Consider the following 14,785-nt stretch of genomic DNA (forward strand, 5'->3'; position numbering starts at 1 on the left):
ACAAATCAGCTAATCAACGTAAACTATATACTTAGCATGCGATGTCAAATAATTAGGTATTTTTCAAATGCAAAATTGTAATTTAACCAGTTTGGTATGATATCTATGTAAATCAGGAAAGCCATATATATAAAATGTAAACAATGTAAGATTGCATCTAGCACTGGTTATAAACATCAATTCCACAGATTGTTTATTATTATCAGGTTAATGATAACAATTCATTCACTACATAGTTCAATGTAATTTACTTAAATTGATTTTTTTGTTAAGGCCTTATGCCTTATTCTGAACATTTGTTGTCAGAAAACCCAAAATTCAATATTAACCTTCAGCTTGCTTAATTTTTTTTAGAAAACATTTTTTTTGTTATTGTTTTCATTTGCTCATTAAAACTTTTATTACATTGTTAATCAAATTCGTAAGCTTTTTCTTTCATAAACAAGTTGTATCCCTAACCTTAAGCATAACATTGGTTTCCAAAGGATCTGTTAGGCAAATTAGGCAATATAAGCATTTCTCGATTCTAGTGGGGATTAGACTGATTTTCAGAATTTTCAACTAAATTCTAAATTCTAGATATTCGTTTATTTTCTGGTTTTATTCTTATTACTACTATTATTGTTCAGTCCACTTGGAAAGTGAGAGTCAGTCTAGTTCGTTCACACAAACCAAACATTAGAGCAAAATTCTCTTTCAGCGTTGCAGCATGTGAATTCAGGATACGTATGCGAATAATATCAAGTTTCATTTGCTTACACGGTTTTAGAGGGATCTTATTTCCCTAAAGCCCTGGGACACCGCGGGGAGATAGGATTTCCTAACCGTGAGATCAATCCTTATCGAGTCACAAACCATTTTAGTTCGGGGAACGAAGACTTTAACGGTGGTGCAAGGGAATAAATAGGGACAGACGGAATGTGAACCCAAAACCCGCTGTCTATTTTTTTTATTTTTATCACTACAAAACCTGGCGCTACAAGCGATCACCACCGGGATCTTTCTCTTTTCATTTTTCAAATTTTACAAACTTTGTTACTGTCATTTACCTAATTGGTGCACACATTTGCGATTTTATTGCTTAAGTATTGCACAATAGTGTCTGACTATGATATTATCTTATCTTCTATTTTTCCCCGTTTTATCATTTTTTTTTACTTAGGTCTATACAAAGTCAAAGACAAACAAATGAAATTCCTCAAATATTTTTCTTTTTTTAATCAATAGTTTATTGGCATACTCCCTACAACCTGTAATTCTACTTTTGCACAGTGTCAAAACTCATGTTTCACTGCTAATAATAATAATAATAATAATAATAATAATAATAATAATAATAATAATAATAATAATAATAATAATAATAATAATAATAATAGTGACTTTCATCTTGTTTGGCTTAAATTAGGAGATGGAAAAATTACCATCAAAAGTTTAATTTTATTGTTTGCTGGAGGTAATTTTCAAAGTTTAGGCTTAATTTTAAGGGGTCAGAATACGATGTTTGAGGGTTGAAGGGATGTAACTTGTTCCCGATGATCTGGAGATTTAGTTTCTGAAGTTTGATACTTCTATGAAGCAAACTGTGGAAGTTATTAACATACAAAGTTCGTATACTTTCACTTCATGATAAAAATTCAAAGATTGTATAAAACGGCAGTTTTTTGGCGGGAAATCTTTGAAGACCCCCTAATTTGAATTTGGTGGGTCCTAGAACGCTCACAATGAAATTTCTTGGTGGATTAGCATATGAAGACTCCGAAGCAACACTTTAATTTTTTTCCAAATTTGGGGGTAGGGCCAATTACCTGGGGGCCATACCCAAATTTTGCTCTAATACTATCGAAACTGGTTGTTTCATCCTAATTTCCGCGTGAGGAAGCCGAATCTGATGTCTGTTACTCTCTCAGATATAGGGTTGGACGTTTCTGGTCCTTTATTTTGGGTTTTATGTGTCACTTACGGAGTTCTTGCACTGTCTTCATATATGAAATTGCTGATATCTATTTATTGAAATGTTCCGTGGAATAAACATCTAAGCACCAATTTAACGGGTAATAGTGTTATTGAGTTGGATCGCTTTTGTGGAAGAAACACGTATCTGCCACTTTCGGTCAGTAACCATAACCGGATGTTTTAGCATTTTGCGTCGTGGAAGCTTCCCAATGTTATTCTTATGTAGAAAACTTCCACACCTAATAACTCCCATGTTAGTTGAGATACCACCACCAAATTTTCCCTGTGAGTATACTTACACCTTATGAAAATTTTGCCACTCTCGAAATTTTGTTCCTTGATGTTTCTCCCACTTTTTCAACACTTAGCATTAAGAGCACTATACATGTGTATCTTCTCGCATTGAAACACAACTCACAAGTCCTATGATTGCCCATCGCTATGGAGAATTATACGAAAATAGAGAACTATAATACAGCACAAGAAAGGAGCAAGCCCTACCAGCCAAGTTTGTTATTTGCGCTTTGCGAGTGATAAGGATCACATTAACACATACTGTAGGTTTTCCACGCTGTTAAAGCTGACTTTTCGTCTTTCCCTTCAATTATGTTCCATTGTCCTCACGATGATGAACGCCATAATACCCAACACCGTCTGGAGACTCCCAATGGTTCACCTGCCAGAGTACGGACTATCACTATACTGAGACAGTGTTGCCAACAAATTTTTCGAAAAATCAGGAAAATTATTATCCAAAATCCAGGAAAAATCCAGGAGATACAACTTAATATCTAAAGATGTTAATTAGGATTATTATTTTTTTTTTTTACAAGGCATACAGTGGATCCATCAATAAAAGGCTAATCATCTTTATCTGCGTACATGTCAACATTGACACTGCTGGTCAGAGAGCGATTCACAGGGGAATCCTAGCATGAGTTGTTAGAAGTGAGCCTTCTTATGTGCAGCATTCCTTGCATAGTTTGGGTATCAAGTCTATCTGTTTCGCCTTCATCAAATTTACGACTGAAAACACTTTTTCTCCAGTGACACTTGAGGAAGTCAGATCAAAGACGTAACAAATGTGGATAAATTCGGAAATATTAACTGGTTAGGTTATCTACTTCTTTTTTTACTAACAAGCATCAGAGGCGTCATTTAGGGAAGGCGGGGAGGGCAGTTGCCCTCCCTGAGTTGGAGATTTATATTGATTTTATCAATAGAATAGTAGTGAATCAATGAAATGTCCGAAATTTTACTTATGTCAAAGGGTCTTATCCCCCTAAGCAAATTCTAAAATGACGCTCCTGACAAGCATCCAAAAAACTTAAACAGAATCTTCATTTTCAGTTTACAAATCTGTGTTTCGCAATAACCATTCTGTGTCTACTTGTTGCAATTCACTCTATTCTATATCATTAGGAAAGTCAGCTACGAGAGGAGCAATTTATTGTGCCGATTTCTTTATCTCATTTGATAAGCTAATCACCTCTAAATGTTTCATGACGGGATCATGAAGCGTATCTCTCTCTCTCGAGTTGAGTTTTTTTTTTTTTTAGTTTAACGTCCCGTTCAACAGCGAGGCTATATGAGACGTGGACTTACTGATTAACTTGGAATCCGAACCACATAAGGTCCCACCGGGAATTGAACCCAGTCCTTCCACGCAAAAATCGTGTACGCTAACGCTTAGCCACGGAGGAGTTCATATCTCTCTTGAATTTGATGTACTGCTTCAATATATAATTCAAGACACCTGAGTTTAAAATCTTGCAGTCCATAATTTGGGAAATTTCTTGATGCCATGGATAGGGAAACTTTTGTTGCAAAGTACATTTCATGTTAGGTACGAACTCCTTTTGGTTTCTGAAGTCTACTTTTCTAAGAGCTTTTGGATGATGCGCAAAACCAGGAGTTTTTAATATTTTTTAAAGAAAAATCAGTAGACCAGGAGATAACTCGAAAAACCAGGAAATCTCCTGGAATATCAGGAGACCTGGCAACGCTGTACTGAGAGCTGCTTGACTTCTAGCAGTTTATGATCTATAGGTCTGCAGACTAGCGCGGCTGATAATCCAAACCAAAAATACAAGAATTCAGCTTCCTCCCCCAGCAAGTCCCCCCCCCCCACAGTTTGTTAGTTTGATCTGAAATTGTTGAAGAATGAATAATCTCTCTACATGAAAGAAGTCGTGAATGAGTGACTGGCTAATCAACGCCCAGGCCAAACTACTTAAACTAGAAACTTCAACTTTGGACAGTGCTTAGGATTTGTGACGTAAAGTACCACTAAGGGAGGATTTTTGGAAATTCGACGAGAAAGGGAGGAAAATAAGGGTGGCAAATATTATATTAAAATGTCCATATTTCGTAATCTCTTAGGGTTAGAGAGATGGAATTTAGTATATAGATTTCTCATTTAAAATAATTATACATATGTTTCAGCCTTTTTCGATATTTGATCTAAAAGGGAATAAAATGGGTGAATATGAAACAGGGGTGCGGATTATAATAAGACAAGTATTATAATAAGACTGACCCCATATCTTGGAATATCTTAAGATAAATGATATGAATTCGGCATTCCCATTTAAAATAATCAGATACATGTTTCCGTGTTTTTTTTATATTTTTTTTCAAGAAAAGAAAAGAGGGTGGATAGAAAAAGGGGCGAGTTTACATTTATTATAATGAGTCTATAACTCGGAATCCTTTATGTCTATAACCATAAAATTTGATATTTAGATTTCTCATTTAAAATACTTAACAATAGACACGTGTTTCATCGTTTTTCGGTGTTTGATCCAGAAGGGAAGATAATGGCGTGCGAAGAAAACAACGGGGATTGCAATTATTACAATAAGATGGACATATCTCGGAATTCCTTAACATTAGAGACACGAAATTTGGTATTTGGATTTCTTATTTAAAAATAATCTAACACTTATCTCAGTGTTTTTTTTTTTTTAATGTAGAAGTGGTAGTATCAGTACTAGTACTAAACTTGAAACTGTAAATTTGGATAGTACATAGGATTTGTTACCTAACGAACCTTTAAGGAAGTTTTTTTTTTTTTTTTAATTTTGAAGTAGAAATGTGGCAAATGCGGATTATAATTATTATAATAAGCTGTTTATCCGTCAGAAATCCCTTAAGGTTAGAAACATGAAATTTGGTACCGGTATTTAGACTTTTCATTTAAAATAATTAAATACGTGTTTCAGCGTTTTTGGATGTTTGACATAGAAGGGAACAACGGAGATGAGAAAAAGGAGAAAGACTTGTAATTATCATATTAAAATAGTCATACATCAGAATCCCGAAAATTTAGAGACAAGAACTCGGAAATATTAATTATTTCTTTTACTTTAGTTACTTTTATAAGTTTAATCAACAAAGTAAAGAAATGATGAATACAGCAACAATTAGCAAACTATATTTTACAAGTTCAAACAATTTCGAGCATTAACAGAATAAATTATTCTTTGGCATAGAATATACTATGCATTTGGAGGTTTCAAAGATATACCCATAGCCAGATTTCAAAGAAAAACCTTAATGGTACTAGTCAATGACTTTGAACTTCTTGTTCGTCATATGGACGAAAACAGGTCATCTAACTAAATCAACCCTGTTGAACAAAAATACAACAAAAAGTTTATAACACGTAAGTAAGGTTTTTGTATAACCAGTGGCGGAGCCAAGGGTGGGCCTGGGGGGCCAGGCTCCCTTGCTCAAAATCTTGGCCCCCCTAGCGCCCCCCCCCCCACACAGAGTGATACTGCTATAGGTCGACAAACGGTGAATTAATAGTGGTCGCAAGTTAAACTACTACCGAAACATATCTTGACAACAAAATTACCAACTGCAGAATATCGTATGTTGCAATAGTCTGCGTTCCGAGCAATAATCTTCAGGCTCCTTTTTGTTTGGAGTACAGCAAGATCTAATTTATCTAAGTCTGTAAGATGCATGCATTGACCTCAGCATCTGAACGTTCCTTATAACTTCTGTCACTCATTTGGTTGTCTTCTTTGTTTTCGACAAAGAAAAAAAAAGAAAAGAAAAGAAAAAAAGCAAAATTAGTCTGCATTCTGATTTGCTTCAATGTTGAAAGTCATACTAAAATAAGAGATGCTTCCTTACAAATAGCATGCACTGCAGTAAAACTTTACACTCGTGTTGGACGAAAGAAGTCTTCGTACACTAAGTAATTAATTTCCATCGATTATGGCGACATAGAACAAATGCATAGTTGAGTTGATTTTGAGTTTTACGTCCCGTTCAGCAGCTAGGGCTATATGAGACGTGGACCTACTGATTAACGTGGAATCCGAACCACATGAGCTCCCGCCGGGAATCGAACCCGGATCTCCCACGCCAAACAAATGCATAGCATCCATGAAATAATTTGGTATTATTATTATTATTATTATTATTATTATTATTATTATTATTATTATTATTATTATTATTATTATTATTATTATTATTATTATTATTATTATTATTATCAAATAATATCAAGAGGTCTTATTTAATATACAGTAAAAGAAGAGAGCAGAAGTTTTTATTATTTCTGTCATTCTCTATGCTGTTCGTATCCCAATAGTTCGAGGAAATTAAGATACTGAATACTATTAACACCTACTATTTGCTACTGGTACTGGTTCTCCTTCTCGTCTACCCTCTGGTCTTGTCTTTAGTACGTCTAATTTCCTAACGCTCTTGGACTGGCAAGTAAGTAAAAACCTTCTGCTACGATGTTAATAAGCGATACTAGCGATCTCCAAGGAAAACGAAGTCAGCGCTTGGTGGGCCTATTCTATTAACTAAAGCATGGGGAAATGAGGCTAACAAAAATCAGTGATTCTTTATAAATAAATCTTTCAGAAGTATTTTCTTTTAAACTATTTTAACTGTAGCTTAATCCCAAAACTGCTACTACTAGAGAAATTCCGAAATTTATCACAGAGCCAGTGCTACAATCTCCTGATTACTAACCATCAGGTAAGATACCGAGATGATACAACTTGGTTGCGGCAGTAATGCTGTTTTGTGTAAAAGTGTAGTTACTCCCATGACCAGGTTGTATCATCCTGTTATCTGATGTCTGTGGGATGTTTGTGTCTACAGATATTCCATTCAGTAAGTTCAGTCAATCAGCGAATATTAATTTTTATCACAGATTTATATAAATTCTGCGTCAAAATATGCATTTCTGAGAAAATTAAGCATTAAGCATTTCTGGGAAAATTACATTGAAGGAATTATGCAGAACAGTAAATCAGTGGTGACATGGGTTTTCAACAGGATATACTAATTAATGCCCCTCCTTCAAATCTAATCTCAAAACTTACAATATTAATTTAGCATCGATTACAGGATAGTAGCGTTATTTCAACTACATTTGAATTTATTTTAAGGCTTTGAAACATCCGAGATTCAGAGGATAGGAATAAGGGAAATTAGTCAATAGGGCCACCGAGGAAGAATCTTCGTAATCTCCTCAGTTGAAATATTTATCCACGAGGGATCAATCACACCATCTTCCGAATCTTAAGCTGATGCTCTACCGTTGAGCTTTGGCCATTTGGTGTGGGTGTGAAGTGTTTGTGTATTTGAATTCACGTCAAATTCTAAAAAGTAGTGAAGGTAAAGAAACAAAAGAAAGAAAAGGACCACGTATACTTCTTTTGCTGTAAGGAGTCTCGATTTAAATGTCTGTTCTAACACTGTTTGATATTAGGGAAAGAAAAACATATTTCCTCTTTTTGCTTCAAAGAGTGCTCATTTCATCATATTAATAACGTAAAGGCACAGTTTTAGAGTTCAAGGGTAAAAGTAACAAAAAGTAATTGAACTACGGCCAGATCAAAACAAGATCCTGGAACCGGGGCAGTTGCCCGGGCGCCAGCAAACTAATATGTGTGTTTATTGGTGTGGGTGTAGATGAAACGGGTACTAATCGCAAAATTTGCCCTGGGCACCAAATGTCTAGTTTCGTCACTGATTAGGCTACCATTTTTTAAAGCGTGAAATTTTGACATTTTTCTGAAATATTAAGAATACATGATAATTATTGGCAGTTTACTTTAGAGTGAAACTTACACTTCAAGAGCAAGGCTTATAATTTAAAGTAGGCTGGAACGGCAAATCAGTGTTCTGTTAGAGTTCCGTTATTGTTTCTGTGCGACTTTGTCTCGTAAGCACTTTTGTCTTTGTATATACATCACATTTTACTTTATTATTATTAATAATAATACAGTTTATCTACCAAACTACTATTTATATTATTATGCGATATTAAACCAAATCTGAAACTTGTGATATTTATTTACTTCCATCATTCCACCCGGGAAATAAATGTCATCTATACGAGATGGAATGTTTTCGGGTAAAATTTAATATTGCTGCTGCCATGCTGTAACTTTGAGCTTCGCCTTATTGCAAGTAGATGCAGACATGTCGGAAGGTTTGATTCTTGTAGATTCACTAGTTCGAACGCTGTCGAAAATGTGGTCTGGAGAATATGACTCTCAACGAACAAACTTCAAACAAATTTATCAAGAATATTTGTCGATATGCATAGAAAATGGTCCTGAAATTCCAGAGCCGGAAACAGATAGGCTATAGGGGTTCCTTGTGGAAACGAATTAGACATTCCCCATCGAAATATCACAAATTCATTTTGGATTAATCTCTTCCTTCATTGGAGGCAGAAAACGAATTTTCTAAAGATAATATATTAAGAGACATTTTTCTGCCTACTATTGATAAAGCAATCACTGAGACGGAAAAACGCTTTGGATCATGTAGCAAAATCATCATTAAATCGAAAAGGTGAACACTTTCTAAATTACAGCATTGTGGAGCATATGGTCCAGTATTATGAAAGTGATCTGGAAATATTTAAATGTAAACTCAAAATCCTCCCAAACACAATTAAGTTGTATGAAGATGAGAGAAAACCAAAGTTGATTCCTTGGTGAATTTCGTTCATCTTTGCATCTACAAAAACGCATTCCTAGAAACCAACAAGTTACATATAATCTCTATATAAGTTCTTAGTGCTACATGTGAAAGGCCATTCTCATGTTTGAAAAGATTAAAGATATATAGGCAATTCAATGACTGATGATAGGTTGAAAAACTTAGGATTACTTTATATTGAAGAAAATTGCTAAATCGTTAGATCTTGAAGAAGTTGTTGATAAGTTTGCTGCTGCCCACAAGAATAGAAAGATCCTCTTTTAAGTCGAGGCATGAATCTCTAAGTTATTTTTTTGACCTGTAAAAGTGCATTTCTCTGCTTCCACTTAAATCTACCAGCCACACATATTTTAAATGCAACGATTAAATTACTACTTACTTATATTGGAAATCAATTGTATTAATGTATCCTAGTTGTTTGAAGTAGTAAATTCTTACACTTTCACCGTAAAAGAGTAAAATCATGAACAACAAAGATGAAAACATTCACCTTGAAAACACACACACACACACACACACACACATATATATATATATATATATATATATATATATATATATATATATATATATATATATATATATATATATATATATATATATATATGAAAAAATCATTCATTGGAGATGGCCCCCTCAAAATTTTCTTGGGCCCTTCATTGCCCCCCCCTGAGAAAAATTCTAGTTACGCTACTGTGTATAACATAAGCGACTTGAATACTGGCATAAACGACTAGGCCTAGATAATTTATTTTGATGACAAACAATTTTAATTATGTCATTATTATATTTATTTAACTATGTAATCTGATCCGAGATTGCAATCATTTTACAGATAGGGTAACACAGAACACAACAAACTAATGCTGCTTTCGTAACATTACTTTTTCACTTACTACGGATGATTCCATTTCGGGACCAAGTATCTGGGGAAAACCTATATATCGTCTGAAAGCTCTTGCCATGAGAAGTACGAAACCGTTTTCAAATCACGGGCAAAACCGCAAACTGACCCCATATGGGGCCAGTTTGTTGGTGTTTGTGACCCTAGGCATGGTATATTAGACAGAAATAAAAATGAATGTTTCGATGCATCACACATAAGTCCCTGAGCCCATCATGTTCCTGTTTGGCTCACTGCTAGAATGTGACTAGGGTAAGAGTTTGATAATATCACTTTGCACCCAAATGTACCCATTTCATCAATGTTGCCAACGAATTGCAAATACAATGTGGCAGATGGATTCTGTACCACTCGATGTATATCCATGAAAACGCTGCATAAACATCATTCGTCACTAGAGAAAATATATTTTAGGCATATTCCTCTCCCAAGGACCCCAGTTTGTCAGTGTTGCTTACAAAGTATAAAAATAAGAAATTGTAAAACAGGTTCCGTACGATGAGACGTTTATACACCAAGCTTTGCAGAAACATCACACGAACTATAGCAAAAATATGTTGAGTGTGGCAGTCTCCCAACCATTCTAGGTTGTCAGTGTTGCCAACAAGTGTAAAGATCACAATGTTGAAAATGGCGTGACTTCCATTGAAAGAATATATGGCAAAAGTGATAGCAGCATTGAACAATGGAGAGTGTCCCCATCTCCCAAGCATCTCAGTGTGGCGGATATAATTAGACTGTGGTCCATACTAGGTTGTAGTATGTTAGTTAACTCACAAGCACCCATGTTGCCAGTTATTATATGTTTGCCAATGCTGTAGACTTCATGCGGAAATCTTGAATGTTCGCATTGGTTGGCAACACTGCCACACTGGGGTGCTTGGGGGACGGGGCAGTATACCATACCTACTGTAGGGTCACAAACACCAACAAACTGGCCCCATATAGGGTCAGTTTGCGGTTTTGCCCATGATTTGAAAACGGTTTCGTACTTCTCATGGCAAGAGCTTTCAGACGATATATAGGTTTTCCCCAGGTACTTGGTCCCGGTATGGTATCATCCCTAGTTAAATAATTTGCTATAAAAAATCTTTATTATTGACAGTTTTTTACGCTTGATTTAATTTACTGAACGAAAATCGAGACCTTGATCTGCATTACAATTTAGGTCATAATTTCAATTTTCGTTTAGTGCATTAAATCAATATATATATATATATTATATGATTTTTTTATATTTATAAAATTTATCTCAGAATCAGTTTCAAACTATCTTTATTGTTCAGTAGGAATGTTTTATTGTTCACTGAATACACACTTCGCGAGAGCAATTGACTTTTATCGACTTCCTTGTGTTAAAAGAAATTTTGATATAAAGGTTAGTTTTATGTTTATTCATTTACTTGTATTATTTTCGTCACTCCATACAGAATGTTTTGAATCCAAGGTCGTTTTGTCTTAGTTGAGAGTGAGTTATTAGCACATTTATATAATGATTCATGGTTTTAAGCATTGTCATTGGTTATAATGTTGTACGATTTCCATGTGTATGACCTGTTGCCCGCATGGTGGTTGTGGTGAGAGCTACTCGGTCACGGGATATGGTTAGCACGTGGTTTTTCTTTACTGTTTTTCCAAGGTAGATGTTATGATATATTGAATTATTTTTTGACGTATGTATTGTTTCATTGACAATGTGTATGTGAGTTTCAGTCATCTACTTGAATACATTGATATAGTCATATTTTAATTGTATTTTTTGGAAGAAGATCGATGAAAATGAAAGTAGGAAGGATTATGTAATTACTGTGTTACAACATTTTGCATTGCACTACTTGGAAATAATTCATTTCTTTATTATTATTATTTTTTCATTCCTTTCTAGTTTTAATTTTGGAGACTTTTCTTTCAAAAATATAATTAAATCATCATTGTTTCCCTGTTCAGTTAAACGTTTGAAATTTTATTTATTTTAGTGGGACACTAACTAACGAAGTTTACCCGTTGTCGTTTAACAAAAACGAAAATGAAAAGTGAAATGAAATCTTTTAGTCTAACAGCCTATGATTATGCTCATAAGACTAAGGAGTCGAATGAGATGGTGGCAGAATTGGTGGAATGCAAAACTAGGAGGAAACGGAAGTACCCCAAGAAAACGCACCGATATGATGTTATCCACTACAAACTTACTTGGTCGGGGTTCGAACCAGGGATCTCACGCACTAGAGGTAACCGCTCTACCACTGAACCACCGTGCCCCCTTAAACAAAAAATTAAAGTTTAAGAGCGAAGCACAATCTTGGATAGGCCTATATCTCATTAACCATACAATCGTCTTGTTTCTGTCATATTAAGAAGTTTGAAGAAGGCATACTTTAATACAGAATTTGTTTCATCTTAATATGTGGTATAGTTGTCGTACAAAACTGATTTTTAGGTTTACAAAAACATTTGATTTTCACGATTTTCTCAAAAACTACACATGAGGATTTATGAGTATATTATTTTGTTTAGCTTGATGAGTTCTATATGACCCATCTTTGGACTGTTTTCCCCCGTTAAACGCTAATAAATTGTAGAATTAATGGTTGAATTTCAAGAATGTACTATTGCGAATAGCTTTATTCTTGTGTCAGAAAATGGTAGAAATGAACACCCTGTATATCGTAAAAAGAAAATGAAGAAGGACATATCGCATGCAATTGCACTCAATACAAGAAAGAGAACTCGAAAATAGCTTAAGACCGCTACTTACTCTGATTTACTGCAGAATTTGCTTGCCCCATTTTCTTTCCTCTGATTATGTTCTTCCTGGTTTCTTTACAATGTTGTTAGCAACTCACGTGACAGAGGGGAAGAAAGAACACTCTATAAATGTAGAACGGTTTTTGACACCGGAGGGAAGAGTTAACAGTGGACGATCGGAGGCTGTTCACCTGATTTAATCTCTGTCCACAAGAGATCTATCTTTGGCAGCCGCCCAGATGCATTCGGGGACCGAGTTCGTTCAACGCAGCATGTTCCTGTTTACATACGTATAAATCACATGTTTCGTACCCAAAAGCAGATTCTACTGCGCAGTGGAAGGCCCAACTGGTTTGGCGTTAAGATTTTACTGTTAGAACAAAGCCCACAAAAGAATGAAATAGCGTTCAAGAGAAAGAAATAATAAACTCGCCATCAAAACGTAAAAAATATAGTTGGTTGGTATAAGTTCTATAGAACAAAATTGTAAGTATCTCCGTGATGTTTATACTGCGTGATTTGACTGCCGTCAAGAATATACTACAGAATGATCAAATTACGCGGCATTAAACAAATAACAAACTCTGACCACTTATCAGTGGTTGAATTGGAAATAAATTAGTACCGATATGTTCATATGTATCAGTGGCGTACGCAAATCTCGTCAAGGGTGGGTTCAAGTACTCAATTTCATATTACTTCAGGACAGGTGTGACTTTTGTGTACACATCTCAACATAGTAAATGTTTGTTTTCCATGTCTTGTTCTAGGAAAGGGTTAAAACCCCGAAGGCCTTTTGCGTACGCCACTGATCTCCAATCCATAGTCATGGGGACTAGAGAGCCTGCCTGTGCCTTCTAACTTTTCATTCCAAACCACAGTGCGTCATTGTGTGTCATATTAATACATACAATTTTGATATTTGTTAGAGATGCTTCATATTATAAATTCGTTTTAATCCCTTTATAAAAATATGAGATGAAGCTAGGTACAGTAATAGAGGGAATACATATCTTTTCAGCGATACTTGTACACACATTTCTTGATAATATCTCAAAAACATCACAAATAAAGCGTAGCGAGTGGATAATGCGAATTGAACGACGCTAATTGTAATAAGCAGAATTGCGCGAAACACATGTAGTTAGAAAAGGCCGAAGTGAGAATTGATACAAAACAAATACTAAAGCCCAAATTCGGACAGATGTTCGGACCTTCTTTGTGTGCCTCGTAGATATCTAGGAATTAGCAAGTGAAAATGTGATGGCCAATTCAATAAGAACGGAGATTTTTCTTTTAAGTCAGCTTTGGTGTATTTTTGTTTCTTAGTTGCTAGAAGATAGGGAAATGGATTAGAAGTAGGAGTTAGATTTCTGGGCTGTCGACATCTAAGGCCATTTAGCCCATCACGTTTTCAGGGATGACGTCCCTCAGCGGGCACACTATCCGGTGAAAGGGAAGGAAGAAAGGATGGGGGAAGGAAGGAAGCGGCCTAGGGCCATTATGTTAGGTACCAGTCCGGCATTTACCTGGTGTGAATGAGGGAAACCCAGGAAAAACCTCACTCAAGATGTTTGGCCTGAAAAAGCTGTTATACTTTTCCGACCGAGCGTCCCCACACGGAACCGCTTGCACCAAAGGCGAGAGCGTTAGCGACTACGCCACATGGGTCTACAATAGGAAAATGGATATTGAGTTTTAGATGTAATCAGTGCTACTATAAAGCTATGGGCCTATACATTTACAAAATTGTGTTAGTTTGCCAAGAAATAATGTTGTTGCATTATAGCTGTGCACATTGATGATTTCAGATTTTTCTCTGGGGAAAGTTCAGTATACTGGAGGTCAAAAGAAGTACAGAGAAAATAATGGAAATCTGCATGGAAGGATAGGAAATACGATCTCCAAGAGGAATTTTGTAACTCGGGGGGATTTTCCCCGGGCTACCACTGAAATCGTCGCTGGTTGTGCAAGTTGATATGATTAAAATGCACAATTCCTGGAAGGTTATAGAATACTATGTTTCTCTTACTTTACATAAAATAAATAGCAGTGGAGTTTTTACCTAGCTTTTGTACGCCAGTTAATCTTTTATATGCTATTATATTTCTGTGTATTTTTACTTTAGAGCTTCGATACGAATGGAGAAAGTATGATTGCAAATCTAATCAAAATCGAGATTTTAAC

At 35.4% G+C, this 14,785-nt stretch overlaps 1 protein-coding gene across 2 annotated transcripts in view; it reads right to left on the minus strand.

Moving 5' to 3' along the window:
- LOC145678500 (uncharacterized) overlaps positions 1 to 12,836 on the minus strand; it is a 112,649-nt gene extending 99,813 nt beyond the window's left edge. The window contains exon 1 of one of the 2 annotated variants that reach the window (XM_081748711.1): positions 12,609 to 12,836. In XM_081748711.1, the coding sequence (XP_081604837.1) occupies positions 12,609 to 12,639 (31 nt within the window). In that variant the 5' untranslated portion in view covers positions 12,640 to 12,836. Of the gene's footprint in view, positions 1 to 2,255; positions 2,482 to 12,608 lie in introns of those variants that run through there. The other variant, XM_081748713.1, reaches the window with a different exon arrangement.
- Between the last annotated feature and the right edge of the window lie 1,949 nt (positions 12,837 to 14,785).

Source organism: Thermobia domestica, chromosome 2 (assembly GCF_964235325.1).
Source record: "Thermobia domestica chromosome 2, izTheDome1.hap1.1, whole genome shotgun sequence".
NCBI lineage: Eukaryota > Metazoa > Arthropoda > Insecta > Zygentoma > Lepismatidae > Thermobia > Thermobia domestica.